This window comes from Trachypithecus francoisi, unplaced genomic scaffold (assembly GCF_009764315.1).
Source record: "Trachypithecus francoisi isolate TF-2019V2 unplaced genomic scaffold, Tfra_2.0 Lachesis_group0, whole genome shotgun sequence".
In the NCBI taxonomy this organism is placed as follows: domain Eukaryota; kingdom Metazoa; phylum Chordata; class Mammalia; order Primates; family Cercopithecidae; genus Trachypithecus; species Trachypithecus francoisi.
Window position 1 is genome coordinate 107,793,251 of NW_022681453.1, and position 17,609 is coordinate 107,810,859.

The 17,609-nt window shown below is 36.8% G+C and overlaps 1 protein-coding gene across 6 annotated transcripts in view; it reads right to left on the reverse strand.

Moving 5' to 3' along the window:
- The window catches only part of ROBO2 (roundabout guidance receptor 2), a 619,239-nt gene that overhangs the window by 171,145 nt on the left and 430,485 nt on the right, over window positions 1-17,609 (reverse strand). For all 6 annotated transcript variants that reach the window (XM_033211611.1, XM_033211608.1, XM_033211607.1 and 3 more), the window contains exons 3-4: window positions 12,757-12,914; window positions 8,712-8,832 (exon numbers count right to left, since the gene is read on the reverse strand). In XM_033211611.1, coding sequence (XP_033067502.1) covers window positions 8,712-8,832; window positions 12,757-12,914 — 279 coding nt within the window. The remainder of the gene's footprint in view (window positions 1-8,711; window positions 8,833-12,756; window positions 12,915-17,609) is intronic.

Sequence of the window (17,609 nt, forward strand, 5' to 3'; positions counted from 1 at the left end):
ATGCCAACGTGAAAAATCAGTAAGACAAAGGAAGTGTGAACACTGAAGAAGAACCAAAACAACCATTACTTGCAGACACTCTGCAAAATATAACAATGCAGAACAGTGACTTCGATTACTGATAATTGCAACAAAAATAAGAAGTCCATAGGATCATTGCAGCAACTGACAATATTGGAAAACGTGAGATTTTAGGATACATTGCGGCAAACTTATACACTGAAAAACTGTTAAGTCATTGCAATATTAAAACTACCTATCTAATATGAAAAGTTTTCATGACATTATGCTGGGTATAAAATAAATTGAAAAACACTATGTGAGACCAGTCCCATTAAAATACTTACTTATATTTTCAGGAAAACTTTGTATATGCTTTCCTTAACTGGCTAACAGTCACAAAATCACAACATATAATTAATCCAAATGGCCAAAGTTACATCAGAAATGTCACAAACTAAGCTGTCCCTTCCTCAAGGGGAGACCATCAGGATCCTTAAGGGTTTTTTTGGTCATCATACTTGTTCTAAGCCTCATTGTTTTATATAGAGACACGTGGAAGCACTTGATTTATAATTTCAAGAAGAATCAAGATACAGGATCCCTGCTGCTGTTCAAATGAACTCAGCAGGGGTGCAGAACTTCACAATGAACCTTCTCTCTTCCCTGCTACCCTCAAGCAGAGTCCAGTTGCTTAGCAACTGGATAACCGCAGGAGCATATGTGGTATACAGGTTTTGCAAGTCTGACATTGGCTCACGGTGAAAAAATGTAATTCGATGGATAGAAAAACAAAACAAAACAAAACAAAACAAAGGCAAAGAAGAAGTGAGATGAAAGTCACCTGCATGTACGTGACACATCAACATGGGTTTTATACCTGGGTATGAGGATGTGCTGTCCAACAATGTGACATGGGAAATTCCTGAGATACTGGAGCTTGGTCACATATTTTAAAGTATTATTCTGAGAATGTCCATAGAATCCTTTCTAACAATTATCTCTAAACTGTATTATTCATTATTCCAATTGTTTTCTGTTAATTATACTAAACTCACCTTCTGCTTTGCAATTTTCATAATTACCCACAGAAAACATTATGTTAAAAATTGTAGGTTTGCCTAACATTTATTTAAGTGGAAGAAATTTTTTGTAAGAACTATTTTCCACTTTTCTTAACCAACTTTATTTCCAGAAAATCCGAGAATCAGAAACATAAATATGAAGACTGAAGAAGTGGTACAGGCCAAAAATGTATTTCAAATGATTTGCATTTGCAGTGGCAACTGTTACAATAACCAAACACAAAACCAAGCCCCTTTCAGACAGAAATTTTAAAAATTACAAGGAAGTGACTTGAGTCTCCCCTTTTGACTCAAAATCATCTCCAAAAAAATGAAAAGCTCGAAGGATTAGAAAGTAAGTTGATAACAGAACCATCCAATGCATTGATAAGTGATCACACTCAATACCTATTAATGCTCCATAGAGTTTGGACAATTAGAGCTCCGTCCACTTAAAATAAATGTGCATGAAAATCTTAAACTATTGAATAACAAGCAAACTTAATTTTAAAACGTGTCAAAACAAGTCACTGATTTCTTCGTGTTACTACCTTATGTCTGACCACATATTGAAAAACGGAGAAGAAATCTCAAGGGTCATTTGCTGACTGCTTATCAATTAGATTAGAGCCTCTCTGAATGGGCTGATCTCTAATTATATAACTGCGGAGTGATCAGAGGCAATGTCTTTGCCAATGCAATTAACATTTTTTATGTGAGATTAACAGGATTTGAATCACCTGCATAACTTGCTTACAAGATTAATCTCTCTTGGGACAGTGGTGTTGTTTGCCAGTTGTTTCTGTAAAGTACAGCCCTCAAGTAGTCAGTCTTGTCAATGTAGTTTCAAACTGGCATTTTGGAAAAATCCAACTTTATATGCAGCTATAATAAAATCAAATGCCAAGTCTCGTTATAGTTATGTCAAAAATAATCAGAAAGCAAACATACAATTTAACACAAAATACCATAAATCTGAAACGTGGTTGCATAGTATCTCTTAAGGTCCTTAGTTACATGAAAAAAATTAAGTGCCCAGCAAACAAATTTCTCTTTCTAGCTGTATTCAGTGATCGGAAATGGCTTTAAAATTGTCAATGACTGTGTTATAACAGCTATTTCTCAAATGACCATAAAATTTTACAAATAAACTTTTCTTAACATTATAAAACTAGTGTTATGGCAATAATTACATGGGTAGAGTTCTTTAAGTCCTGTAAGACCAAAGCTATGTAATAAAAGGACACTGGAGTTAACCACTGCTTGTAAACCTTATCTTGACTTCAGCTCACCCGGGTAGTGTCAATTAAATTGGAAGTCAGATGGCCCTGGTAGGTCTCCTTTTCTTTAACTGGGCATGTATGAGGTGAGGGTGGGTTTGACAGTCATGGAATGTGAATTATCATGCCCTTCCAGAAAAAGACTGAATGATAATGATCAGGCTATCTGAATGTGATTAAATAAATCCTGACTGTGTTAGTTTCCTTTTGGTTAGAACTTTCCTTGCCAGAGAAAAATCATCCTATGAAGCAAAGAGAAATATAGATAAATCTTCTCAGAGGAAAAAAAAATGCCTCTCTCACCACCTATTAGAGGCAAAGTTTCATGTTATTGCTGATAACATGACATAAGAGTCTAGGTGAGAGCACGGGCTCTGTCTGTTCATTCCACCATTAGTATTTAAGCACTTAAACAGGGCATGGGACATAGTAGATGCTCAATACATATACTCAAGAAAGGATTATATTGCCAACAACAATCTTAACACCTCATGTTCTTAATACTTAAATTAATACCATATGCTATTAATAAAATACAGATATTTCTTAAAGTGTGGGTCCTAAGGATCTTCTCTCATAGCATTATCTATGAATACCTCAACTACTCTCAGGTTATCAACTATTGTCTCTCAAAGACTGAAAACCAGCATCACAGCCCCAGTCTCTGTCCTCATCCTCCCCATAATCTGAACGTCGTATGGTGAAAATAATCAGTTGGCACAGAGTTTCCAGTAATCTTTTTGAGGAATAACAATTAAATATGAATTAACAAAAATAGATCATGTGCCATTCGAAAAAAGCTTTCAGTGAAAAGACAAAGAACAATGTGGTATTTAGCCTTAGTGGTGGGGGATGGTGGGGAAGAGAAGCTAAGAGGAAATAAAGGCAGAGAAGCATCACAAGATAGTTTTACTTGAAAAAAAGGGTTATTAAAATTCTGAGCTACAGCAAAAGAAACTGTCATCAGAGTGAACAGATATTCTACAGAATAGGAGAAAATATTTACAATCTATGCATCTGACAAAGGCCTAATATCCAGATGTACAAGCAACTTAAACAACTTTACAAGAAAAAACAAACAACCCCCATTAAAAAGTGGGCAAAGGACATGAACAGAAACTTCTCAAAAGAAGACATTCATGTGGCCAACAAAGATGAAAAAAAGTTCAACATCACTGATCATTAGAGAAATGCACATCAAAACCACAATGAGATACCATCTCATGCCAGTCAGAATGGCAATTATTAAAAAGTCAAGTAACAACAGATGCTGGTGAGGCTGCAGAGAAATAGGAACGCTTTTACATAGTTGGTGGAAATGTAAATTAGTTCAACTGTTGTGGAAGACAGTGTGGCGATTCCTTAAGGATCTAGAAACAGAAATACCATTTGACCCAGCAATCTATTACTGGGTATATACCCAAAGGAATATAAATCATTCTATTATAAAGATACATGCACATGTATGTTCATTGCAGCACTATTCACAATAGCAAAGACATGGAATCAACCCAAATGCACATCATAGACTGAATAAAGAAAATGTGGTACAAATACACCATGGAATACTATTCAGTCAGAAAAAGGAATCAGATCATGTCCTTTGCAGGGACACAGAAGGAGCTGGATGCCATTATCCTTAGCAAACTACTGCAGACACAGAAAACCAAACAACACATGTTCTTACTTATAAGTGGGAGCTGAACAATGGTAATATATGAACACACTGGGGTAACAACACACTGGAGCTTCACAAAGGGGCATGGTGAGGGAGAGTATCAGGAAGAACAGCTAATGGATACAGGACCTAATACCTAGGTGATAGGTTAATCTGTGCAGCAAAAACCACTATGGCACAAGTTTACCTAGGTAACAAACCTACGCATCCTGCACATGTACCCGGAAACTTAGTAAAAGGTGAGGAAAAAATAAAATAAAACACAAATTACAAAAACAATACTCTCTGCTACAAAGGAACAGGATGCTATAAGTAAGGAGGAATTAGAGAAAAGAAAAACCAAGGAGGTTTAAAATCTAATTAATGAAAACACGTTTGACAAAGAAAAAAAAAAATTTCATTGAATTGTTTGAGAGTTTTCAGATTGAGATTGCTTATCATCTATATAGACAGGAAGATAAAAGAGTGTCAAACTAAGGTAATTTATTGAACCATTTCAGAACACTGGGGTAAAAAGAGTACCAAACATTTGGAAAGAAAAAAAAAAAAGAAAGAAAGAAAACTGATCACATACAAAGATAAAGGAATCAGATCACAGTAGATTTCTCAAGAACATCATGAGAAGCCAAATGATATTAGAGTCACAACTTTAATATTCTAAGCAAACATATTATTTAAGTCAAATTCCCTAACTAAAGCATAATTCTAAACTAGAACTCTAAGGTTTGGATAGAGTAAAGGAGTTTTGGTTGGAATGTGCTCCAAGCTTCAGCCAAGCAGAAAGAAGTTGAGAACCCCCCTTCTGAAAAGAAGGGTTCACCAAGAAACAAACACAGCATGCAGAAAACAGAAGATCCAACACTACAGATGAGGACGACAAAATCAGAATCAGGTTTATGGGGTAGACCTAAGGAATAGCTAAGCAAGTCAGAGTAGGCAGCCTCAGGGAAGGCTGTAGTGAAGGGGACTTAATAGCTAAAGTCTAAAAAAATAGATTATAGAAGATTTTATAGATCCTGTTAGAGATTTCAAGAATTCATGACAGGTATAGACAAGCATAAGTAAATGGGAAAATGGGTTTATTATTAATTCAAAGAGGAACCAAAATAGTACCAGAAAAGAAATATGGTCATAATACTATAACATTCAACTCACAGTCAATAATATTTATATGACTATAGTAGCTCAAATTCTGAATATTAAAATAACCAATGTTTCTGAAGTTCATATACTAAAAAGAGAAAAAGAAGGAAAAGTGGAGGTGAGAAGGTGGAGAAGGAGATATAAGTGGGCCAAATCGTCATCTTCCATAATAGGAAGATAAACAATGCATGACATTGATACAATGATAAATAGCAGCTTAAGCACATATTCAGAAATATGGAAACAATTCCCAGAAGAACTAGATAAAACAGAATGTAAAATGATGAGAAATGTGTGTGTGTGGGCGAGACAGTGTGTGTGTGTGTGTGTGTGTGTGTGTGTGTGTGTGTGTTGGGGCAAGAGATTCCTGTATTTCATTCTAAGTTTTGTAATATTTATTATGTTTTACAAATGTTACACATAAAGTAAGTTTTCATGTATTGCATTGATAAACACCTGAAAATCATTTTAAAATCCACATGTCATTTTTAAAAACCAGTCGAATTTTGGATAGCAGTTCTCTGAAATCTACTCATAATTAGAAACTGAATTATTTACTTCAACTCTACTTTCTTTGCCATCCAGGATCTTTAGAGCTTAACATGTAAACTTCCAGGGGCCATTCTTCAGGAGGGTGTATAGATTAGGCCATAAATGTGAGTGCTATTTTAGACTATGATACCTACTTCTAATTTTTAGATTTGATAATGCCCAGTTAATTAGGATGTTATTTCATGGCCAAAAAATATTAGAAGATCAACCACAATACGTGATTCGTGGAGAATGGCACAGTACCTTTTTAAAATTAGGTCACACTGATCATATCTTTGATACAACCAAATGACACATTTAAAATATTTAATGTTGAAATATTAAACTATAAAACTTCAAAGTCCAAGCCCATTAGAATCAAAATACTTGAAGAATTGAGAAATTCCTTTTCCTAGCAATATGTCTCGGAAAGTAGGTAGCTATTATATTGGAAAAAAACCTTTAATCCTTTCATTGTTTTTCTTGGCATTTACAAGTGAATTACATTTCTTGAACAATTAAATGTTACTTTACTTATACGTATACTTATTTTTTAGAATAACAAAATGTTACTTGTTCTGTATAACATATCTTAAGGTAAAGATTGAATTGCAAAGGACATTTAAAAACCTTCTGTAGCTACAGAATGCTTATAGTAGCCAGACCTTTAAAAGTGAAATTGCTGCTCCATGAAAATAAAATTGTATGAAGTATAATCAATTTTACCTATGTAAACATTAGGTCAAAACTGATAATATGTAACAATGCTAAAATATAAAGAGTTTTATTGGAAAATGTGTATTAGATGTAGGAGTACCAGCATAAAAGAGAGAAGACCTCTCTATTAATAGTACACTGTTTCTTTTACGTTCTCTAAGAATAAGGAGCCAAGATACAGAAGGGGTTTCTCGGGCAATACTTGTCACATCCTTGATTTGGACCATCACTTTCTTTGTTATTGTTTTGTTTTTCTTTTGGATTTGGATGTTGTTTTCTTACCAATAATGGAAAGTTAGTTTTTCCCTCAACTTAATCTTGTACTTATCACCCCTCAGGTCAGTTCTGACTAGCTTACACCATCTAATAAACATTTCTCAGTTTCCTAAATCAATTCTGCCAGGGGAACTGCCTCTAGACAAATTCAATCTCTTTGGATGATAGCTATTTTCGACATAATGTAGAAGTTCCCACATAACTCTTGACATGTTTAGGAATCCCCAGAAGTTCTCATCATTTCTTTAGGGAAGGTACAGTAAATATTTCATGAGGATGTCTCATTAGTGGTAAGTCTAATTGCTTAGGCAATGACATTAAACCCTTTCAGTTTCCTTCTGAAGGCAGTCTATGCTGCAGTAATACAGCTTTTTTTTTTTTTTTTTTTTTTTTTCTATTCCAGAGTTTGTGGTAGTTACAGAAAAACAGCAACGAGTGTTTCTCTAAATAGAAGAGCTGTACTTGTGGGCTTTCAATGCTAATGTTCAGTGACCACTAATATCATATCTTCCCAGGCAACACTGTATTTTAGTCATTACAGAGTGCAGCACATCTTGAGACTCTTATAGAGGACTGCAGGAAATGCAGGGGCAAACTCACACTTGTCTGAGCTCTGCAGGATAGAAATCTACATGCATACTTTGAACAATTTTAGTTTTTCTATTCAATTCCTTTAACGAATTATGGGATTTCTCCTAGCTTTGTCATTTGGGACTTCAAGCTGCTTAGTAGCTGCAGGGAGTGTTACCAGAGATTACCCAGTGCTCAGAATGATTGAAAGGAGAGGTCTGCATTCTGGTACACATGCATAAAGCACAATCTTAACACTTGAAAAATAGCAGAAATCTTAATACAGCTATTTCTATAGTGGCACTCCCATTACACCATGGGATGGCATCTCCAAAACTAGCAAAAATAAGTTTCTTTAGGGACCTATGCAGGGCTTTGGTGCCACACTTGGGTGTGTCCTGAGTAATGACCACAAATAGGGATTTTATATCATGCACAGAAGTAGAGGATTATTTTACTGGTACTGAAAAATAATTTAAACATCACAATGATATTTTTGCTCTTAAAATATCACCTAACATCTGCAATTGTAAAATGTGTAATGAAGATTGTATATATACACATGTACATACGCATACATACATATATGTGCACGCATGTGTGTGCATGTGTGCATCTATAAATGTGTGTCTAGACAGAGGTTTGAACAGAACTTCAGTGTATTCTAAAAGAGTGTTTAATTTTTTAGTATATTTAGCGTATCTATTTTCTCCATTTTTTTGTCATTTTATCTCTCTTTCAATCTTGCACATTTGCCTTGCCGTATTTTCCTTACATTTGTTTCCTTGACCATCTTTGTCCCCAGTTTTCTCCTTTCTGATACTTTATCCACCATTTATGGGATATGGTTCTAATCAGTTTTTAACCTATTAATTGCATTTATCCAGCTAAGGAGAGCCTTGGTTCTTAAAGTTGAAGGAACATGAATATCATAACAAAGTATCTCATTTTAGGGGTCCTTTTTCTAATTTTGAATTGATATGTGTGCATACATAGTATTTTTTATCAACAGTTGAAATTATAAATACTTCAGTTGGAATTTCTAAAAACAGATTTTTTTGTACTATACTCTCTGATTTTTAAAAATCCTTACCCTGTGTCTTGCACATAATAGCTACCTGATAAGTGCATGAGAGTGGAATGAGTGATAAACTTTAGAGAGATGTAATATCTCAAATAGGCTTTGAGAAAGAACATATTTTTACCTTTTGACAAGCTCCAAAATCTGACAAATATATGAACAACGTAAGTTAACTGAAGCTTCAATTAATTTTTCTTTACATCAAAGCTTTTATTGGAAAGACAGAAAACAAGATAATTCTAATCTGTCACTGCTTAGCACCAGTCATGAGTAACTGTCCTTATATGGCCCAGGTTTTAATGTTAGTAATACTTAAAAGCAAAGAAAAATGGATAAAAATAAAAAAATTATAATTTAGAAGAAAGTTTTACCAAAGACAGTCAGCTCTGCTGGGTCACTGTCCCTTTCTCCCACCATATTGGTACCAACACAAGTATACATCCCTGCATCACTTTTCCTGGTATTGGAGATCATCAGTTTTCCACCACGGATCTGTTAAAATCAAAGAAAAAGAAAAGAAAAGGGAAAGAAAAAGGAACAGAATAGAAAATAAAAGGTCATTAATAAATGGTTTTGAGTATTTAAGCATATTTGTTTCCCAAAGGAAAAATCTCTCCCATTATTTTGGCATTTGTAGGTATGCTTTCTTTTCTTAAATTCACCCTCAATATAAGTTTCTATACCTTCTTCATAGAAAATATTTTTTAAGGCAGCTGTCCTCTCTTTCCTGATCCTATTTTGAGTCTTGTGACCGACCCCACTAAATCCCAGTAGTTAGTCTTCACACTGAAATTCATCTGAATAAATTGCTATTGTCATTTGTCATCAGAGACACTGATATTCATTTTAAATAATCTAATAAAACCCATCTGAATCAGAGGGATTTGGAAAGTATATATATATGTGTGTGTGTGTGTGTGTGTATACTTTCTGAATATATATATATATATAAAGAGAGAGAGAGGGAGAGAGAGGCAGTATTCTGGACACTTAAGAGACAGTAGTAAATCAAATGGTAAAAATCTTTGTCTCCCTAAAATTCACATTTCAACTGTTAGTATTAATCATCTTTGTCTCATATTACTTGTATTGAAGAGATAATTCTTGATGAAAATGGCAGGTTGGATAAAAACAGACACAATTTATAAAATGGTAATATGTATTGGTATAAATCATTACAATCTAATAGGTTCCCCTTCAAGATTTCTTAAATGAGAAGCATTTATTGGCTGATAAAAACAAATGCAGTAATATTAAAATATGTATTTGCTAAAGAGAACATTAAAGCAGAGTTAGGCTTTCAGTAAATGTATAACTCAGTTTCTTTTCCAGTTTTTTTTTTTTTTTTTTTGGTATTCATTTAATTCAATATTAGCTTTACAAGGATTGAGTGTTCTTGAAGAAATACAAGATAAGAACATGTTGGTTTTCTCCATTATTTTTTAATTTCACAGGCAAACACAACTCATGTAGGTTGGCTCTTATCAGAGATGTTTCAAGATTTACAACTTGTCATGCTATAGAAAGGAATTTTCAACTTTTTTTTTTTACATAGGCGGAAAAGACCATTAACCTGTTCTCAATTCTGTCTGAGAATTGAGAATAGAATAGAATAAAATGAGAGCTTATAACAATGGCTACGAAGGTCATTTCTCCTCCCCCTTGAAGCTGAGAGCTAGGTAATATGACTTGATTTGACCAATGGAACTAAAGCACATATTTCCCCGGAAGAAAAGTTCTTGTACATTGCGTCTTGCCTTCTCTTGCTGAGTTGGAACCCTGACACCAACATGGGAACCTACTGAACTAGCCTGCTGGAAAATGAGAGATCATAAGGAGGGGAACCCAGCTATCCAGCTGAGAGTCAACCAGCTGCCCGACTTGTGAGGAAGGTCATCCTGGATTATTCAGCTGCCAGCACTCCTTTAAATAGGCAAGAGCTAAATGCTATACACATAAACTACCAATCCTTAAACATTGGCTGATTTTACTCCATCATCAGGAGTACATTTTCATAAACTTGGTACCCAAGCAAGCCCACTGAGAACAAAACTCTCTTTGGTAATGTCAATCTCACAGTGTTAACAGCCAGAGTAGTGTTGGTTCTCAGAAAATGATACCCTAAAATGTGGTGCTTTGGCTTTCTGAGCACTTTGCATTAAAGGAAACTGTAAGTCCTCAGAAACTTCCTTAACATCAATGTCTCTCTGACATTCCTTTGTTTCTGTCCCCTCCTTTGCCCCAAGAACAGAGAGGGGAGCTCTCTGAAGTCCCTTACCTGACTGAGAAAAGGTCTTCCAAAAGAAACACAATTGCCCTAAATCCCCTGTCTGAAATCTCATTAACCTGTAAAGATTAACTACCAAAGAAGAAACTAAAGGTCATTACCATGCCTACTGGACAGACTGTTCAACTATTCTTCTTGGGGTTGTTATCTGAGAGACTTTATCTACATAATAAGAAAACCTTTGTTTGCAGTGCAGTTCTGCCCCTCACCTTCCCAGAACTTGTCACCACCTCTCCCAGAGGTCAGAGGAACTTTGTCTCAGGCTATTGTCTATTTGTTGGGCCCATTCATCTTCTATGAAGATCATTTAATCTTCCTTTAAAATTGCCTACTATCCCCACTTCCCTCATCCTATGAAGAGGGTAATTAAGCTTCAACCATCTATCCCTTCTTTGAGTTTTATACTTTGTATGATTCCCTTGCACTTACATATAAATATTTTTCGATGCTTCTCTTTCCATTAAACTGTCTATTGCCAGTTTATTTCAGCAGACTAAAAGACTGAAATCTTTGAAGGGTGAAGGGAAAAATTCTCTTTTCCTCTATACCAGAAACACATGAATATACATTGTTATCTCTTCCACAACCTATCTGGTTCTGTTTTATGTTGTAATCACACTGTGCATATTGGCCGGGTGTGGTGGCTTACGCCTGTAATCCCAGCACTCCGGGAGGCCGAGGTGGGCAGATCATGAGGTCAGGAGATTGAGACCATCCTGGCTAATATGGTGAAACCCCATCTCTACTAAAAAATACAAGAAATTAGCCAGGCGTGGTGGCGGCACCTGTAGTCCCTGCTACTTGGGAGGCTGAGGCAGGAGAATGGCGTGAATCCGGGAGGCAGAGCTTGCAGTGAGCCGAGATCGCACCACTGCACTCCAGCCTGGGCGACAGAGTGAGACTCTGTCTCACACATACACAAAAATTATGTATATATATATAAAGACTATATATATATTAATATAATAGATATTAATATTTTCTAGATTTTTAAATTAAAACGGCACATTTATTCAGTCAAATGAGAAATTATCTTAAATATATTCACTCTCAGTTGTATTGAATATAAAAATTTTACTACTGAATAATATCAGAAATTTAAGCAATTATATACTATTTCTGCGGGTTGGTTCTCACTTAAAAACTTCACATACAAATGTTGCATGGATCCTCTGAAGAAATAAAACGATCACATGCCATTCCCCTGTTTCTGTGTGTTTCATTTTGAATATTAATCAACTGATGAATCTGATTATAAATTTCCTTTGAAAACAGTTATTTTTCCGCATGAGCTAACATGCTGAATCAGTCAGCTATTTTGCTTTCAATTTTATTTCATATCTACTCAATCTGCTTTTAAATCAATTCATGTATAAAATTTTACTGTTATAAATATTATTTAATTGGAAAAACTGGAAACAGCATTTGAGATATTCATCACCTTAAATTATTTTCACTTATAATTTTTGAAAATGGTGCAAAATTAGATGTAGTTAATGTGGTTTATGGCTATCATTTATAGTTTAACACTCATGTACTGCATGGCTAACAGAAGCTTCTGGAGTTTTTGTAAAAGAGCTAAAACATCTGCCGGGCACGGTGGCCCATACCTGTAATCCCTGCATTTTGGGAGGCTGAGGTGGGTGGATCATGAGGTCAAGAGATGGAGACCATCCAGGCCAACATGATGAAACCCCGTCTGTACAAAAAACACAAAAATTAGCAGGGCGTGGAGGTGCCCGCCTGTAGTCCCAGCTACTTGGGAAGCTGAGGCAAGAGAATCACTTGAAACCAGGAGGCAGAGGTTGGGGTGAAGGAGATCGCACCACTGCACTCTGGCCTGGGCGACAGAGTGAGACTCCGTTTAAAATAAAAGAGCCAAATATTGCAGGGTAAAGATACAATTCAGATTGGTGCAATTATTAATATTTCATGTACTCTGGATTTACATAATTTTTGTCTCTTATAGTCTCATCCAAATGTTTTCAAATCTTTTCAAGGCAGTATAAATTGTAATTAACATTCAAAACCAATTGTATTAATAATCAGTTAAAGGATAAAATACATCTCTTTTGTATTTTGAGACTGAAAACTCAGTCTCTCTGGGCCATGATTTTAATTTCACTCACGCTTATTCTTTCTTCCTTGTCATCAATTCGAACTTTGTCTTTTTTCCAGTAGATGGTGGGTTCTGGGTGTCCCCGGGGAGGCTGGCACTCCAGGATCGCAGGCTCTCCAGCTGCCACTACAACATCTGTGGGGTTTTGTCGGAAGTCATCTCGTAACACTGAGGAAACATAATTACAGGAAAAGAAAACTCAGCGACGGTAACTAAAGCTTTCTGTTGTACAAGGTCACTTCAAGTCTTGTTTACCTTGTTCTAGTAAAAATTGCCTGGATTTTTACTGAGAACATGGCTACATCTGCCTTAAAATATTCTAGAGCCAACATAAATGATCATCAACAGGAGAATGGCTGACTAAATGATCATGCACCTTGGTCAAAAATTCAATTTTAAAAATGAAATAAGTCAAAAAAATGAGAAATATTCATGTAGAGTTGTGTGATTGATTTAAAAAGCAAGGTGCAGAACGCTTCATTAGTATGATTCTATTTTCTACATAGAAACTCATATGTGTGTGTGTGTGTGTGTGTGTGTGTGTGTGTGTGTATATATATATATATGCATGTGGTTTGTGAGCCTGCAAGCCTAATGGTCTGTGAGGGAAAGTGGGGTGAGAATTCTTTGAGAAAGTCCTTTCTCATGACATGAACAAGATCCACATTGTTTTCATTACACTTCAGAAGACAGACTCATAGTTCACCCTTGCAGCACACTAGCACCCACATACGCAGGGCTACATTTTCATTCTCTCTGCAACTCCACCTGCCGAGTGACATCTGGGCAGCGTGACATTCAGAGCAGAGATATCCCTTATAGCAGTTTTGCCTGTCTGAAATTTCCTTCCTTTCATTAAGGAGAACAGCAGGTTGGGCCTCCGCTGTAACCACCGAAAATCTGGCATGCCTGCCTCTCCAAATGTCACCTATCTATCTACTTGTGCTTCTCTGCTCCTGACAAGATGAAAAGCCTGGAGAGATGGCTCAGCCCTAGAGGACCGCGTTTATGTGGTAAATCAGAGCTACGTCAATTTTAGGGTAAACATTCCAAAAAGTAGTTGAGATCAGCAAATGTACCATATACTACAACTGCCTCGGCTTTTCCTGACCGGCTTCACTGTTTCTGTGCTTGGACATTCCAACACTGACATGTTTGGTTCCAAAGTACCTCAAGGTAAAATGAACCTACACACACGCGCACACACACACACACAGACACCCGCACACGTTGAGCTGTCTGAAATCAACATTAGGCAGCTTGTGGTAGCCTGGTATGTAAATCGCGTGCTGCGAGTGGGGATTAGGTCAAACCAACTGCCTTCCGTGTCCTATAATGAGACCCACTTCAGCACTCTGCTTCTTTGTTGTGCCAAGTCTGTAGGTTAATTGTCATTCTCCAAATAAATAAAACTCCCTGTCCTTAAAAGAGCTCCAGAGAGACAACTCAGTGACTTCTAGGGTTTTTCTTTTCTCGTCTCTTGCAACACATCCTTTAACATGGTTTTCCATCTTAATGAAGTCATGGCCCTTTATGAGATTAGAGAACCTTGCCTTTTACTGAAGGAGCAGTAAGAAATAATTCAGCACAAATTGTTCACTCTCAGTTTATAAGCTGATTAATTTACTGCTTTCACTGCTAAAGAAATGTATTCCATTTTAGCACTGTGAACTGCGTATTTTTGGCCCCCTTGTCGAACTGGCAAGAAAGGTGTGATTTATATGCATAAGGATTTGCTTCTGAATGGGCTGAGGAAAGCGTGTATTTAAATGTGACATTCATGCAACTGATGAGAAGGGGTTAACACTGTGGTTCCCTCTTGCAGGTAAATCCTCCAGGGAGAGCAAGCTGGTGACTCATTTATATTCTAAATACAGAACAGCTGCCTATTTATGCAATGTTAAGAAGTGCAAAAATATGGTAACAGGGTGATGAGCACCCCTACAATATCCGGTACTGGCAACAAATGGTGTTTTGGCAGGCCCTCAATCTGTTCCAAAATGGCACATCTGGCCAGTTGAAGGGCCTTCTCCAGATCTGGTCTCCTAAAAAATGGTATGCCAAAAAGCCTAAGCACAAATGGTACTTAAGACCATTGCAAATCATTCAGAAATACAATGTTACACCAATTTGCTACAATCCATTTTTTTTTTAAGGCCCTTTGACATGAGGGACAAAAAGAAGAAAAACATCATAACAAACTAAAAGGACTGCTACTCTTTAACAGTAAAACATGTGTTTATGGCATTCAACAAAAAGGGGGAAAATGACTCCAATTTGCAAATGAAGCCAAGAAATCTAACATCAATGGTAATTTTAGGCTTTCAGACTATTCAGCCAGAGAGTAGGGTGAGATAATGATATAATTGATACTGTACCCTCTTCAACTTCTAATATGCTCTTTGGGGTTTGTATAGCACTCAGTATATCCGTTTGTGTTTGGTGATATCATTGATTTCACCCTAAGTCTTCAGGATATTGTTTCTTCTCTTTCAGGTGAACAACATGCCTTTCAGCAGGTTCCAGCACAGCAAGCCTAGAACTTATTTTTAGAAAAAGGAGTAAAATCATTTTTACTCTTCTCAAATTTTGAAGGAAGATATGTATATTCTGATATTTGTTTATATGTTTCTGGGGTCTGTAGGTACATTCATAAATGTAAGAAAAGTAAAATAACATCTCTCGCTTCCCATTTTTGTGCTAATTATTAATTTCTGCCTTGGGTTTTGCCCTGTGCTCTTTATCGGAGCCGATAAAGACAAGAAAGTGTTAGCCATGGTGAAGTATTCCCATGTGTTGGATGAAGAGAACTGAAATGGTCTTGTAAATGTAGAAAATAGCAAAGCAATTTCAAATTGTAAATGTGTGTGTGTGTGTGTGTGTGTGTATTCCCCCTAAATCCTCTACCCTGGAAAGAACTGAAAACTCTGTTTTCAAGTGTGGCTTGACAAGTATGTCAAAAGAAGAGCACATACCACTGTGTGTGTTACCCTAATTCTCCATAACGTCTTTAAATATGATGAAGAGAAAGAAATCCGATGAGAGGTACTGCTGTACCTTACGTTTTAAAGAAAAACGATATACTGTTTCCATAATGGCTGTGTTAATTTACATTTATAGCAAGTTGTAGGGGCCAAGGGAAAGCCTCCCCTTTGCCCTCTGATGTTTCACTGAAAAATCAACTCACAAAAAGCAGATTACTTGGAGCAAAGGTTTATAAATGTATTAGCGTGCCCTGAAGAGAATCAGAGTAATTGCCTAATATCGCTAGGGTATACCAATGCTCATATACTCTGTTCCTTAGGGGAAACGGAGATGAGGAAGTAGATATACTTTTTAGGCGGATTCAGTAAGCTTAAAGAACATACAATAGCCTGGGACAAAGTGTTTTCAGCTCACAAAGGGACCATGGTTTTTGACGACAGTTTGCCCAGGTTTGCTGTCCAGCTGCAGTCTTCCTTCCTGCAATATCACTGGAGTTCATGAACATTCAGGGAAGGGGCCAGAGGTCATGCTTGTCTTCTTTGGTAGGTGCGGACTTTAGGCAGGTAAGAGACTTTGGAGAATGGCTTCACCCTGTGCTTTGAGAGACACAGAGGACTGAGAGATGGGGGTTTGGAGGAAGGAAGGTCAGAGAGATCTTGAGCCTTCCTCTTCAGTTCAGCATGTCCAAGTGCTGCTGCAGGAGCTAGAAATTATGTAGGCAGATAGTGAGGGCAAACAAGGCCTCAGCGAGGCTTCCCTTTCAACAAAAAACAGCCCCAAATAATTTCTAACAAAGAGCCGCCTGTAAAATCGAGCTGCAGACATAGAGAAGCCAGCCAGAAGCTTGCACGGTGAGTGCTGGCAGCTGAGCCAGCACAAAGGGATACCTGGAAGCCAAGTCTGGTCAACACAGAGGCTCCGCCTTCCGCTTTTTTTTTTTTTTTTTTTTTTTTGTCGCCACAGGTGCAGTAAAAAAGCAGGCAACATGGTGCCTGCCAGGTAGAGAACTCACCCGCATAATTAAGGTTAAGGTGGGGTGGCCAACTTCTTCACATGCTGTGTAAAGGACACACCTGCCCCACCCTATCCTTTAAACCCTGTGGAATCAGACGTCGCATCCTCAAGCTCATCTGTAAAACCAGCCGCCTCTGGTCGCACACTGGGAGGTAGGCTCCGAACCCCTCCCTCTGCACAAGGCAGCCTTTCTCCTTTGCCTATTAAACTTCTGTTCTTAACTCACTCCTTGTGTGTCCGTGTCCTTGATTTCCTTGGCACGAGGCAACGAACCTCGGATATTACCCCAGACACTGCTTTAGGGACATATTTCAGGGCATCAGTTTCTGAGCCCCAGCGAACTATACAAGGATCTGCTTTTCTCAACACCCTTTTACCAATACTTACCTTTCATCTTTCAGATAGTAGCTTTTCTAACAGGTGTACATTGTACCCAGTAAATATATAAGACATACCATTGCTTGTCAAATAAAAATACAATTTTTAAAATTTCATTTTAAAAGAAAAAGGATACAGTAGGTACATTTTAATATAGAACTTGCTTGCAGATCTAAGATAGAATACAGGGTTTCAAATCTCTAAGGAGTGGAGTGGGGGGGATATGTAAATGGCTAGAACCCAAATATTCATTTCCATACGTGAGCTGGAAAACACATATAAATAGTTCACTTAGCTAATCATAATATAACCCGAATTATGTTTGCCTGTTTTTTACATAAAAAGGGAGGCACCATGACTTAGGAAATTATTTTGGAAAATTGGAACATTCTAAATTACTAGAGTACTTGATACAATATAGTTCACATCTATGACATAGAGATTTTTGACAAATTAAAATTCTGCAAGTATGTATTGAATGTCATA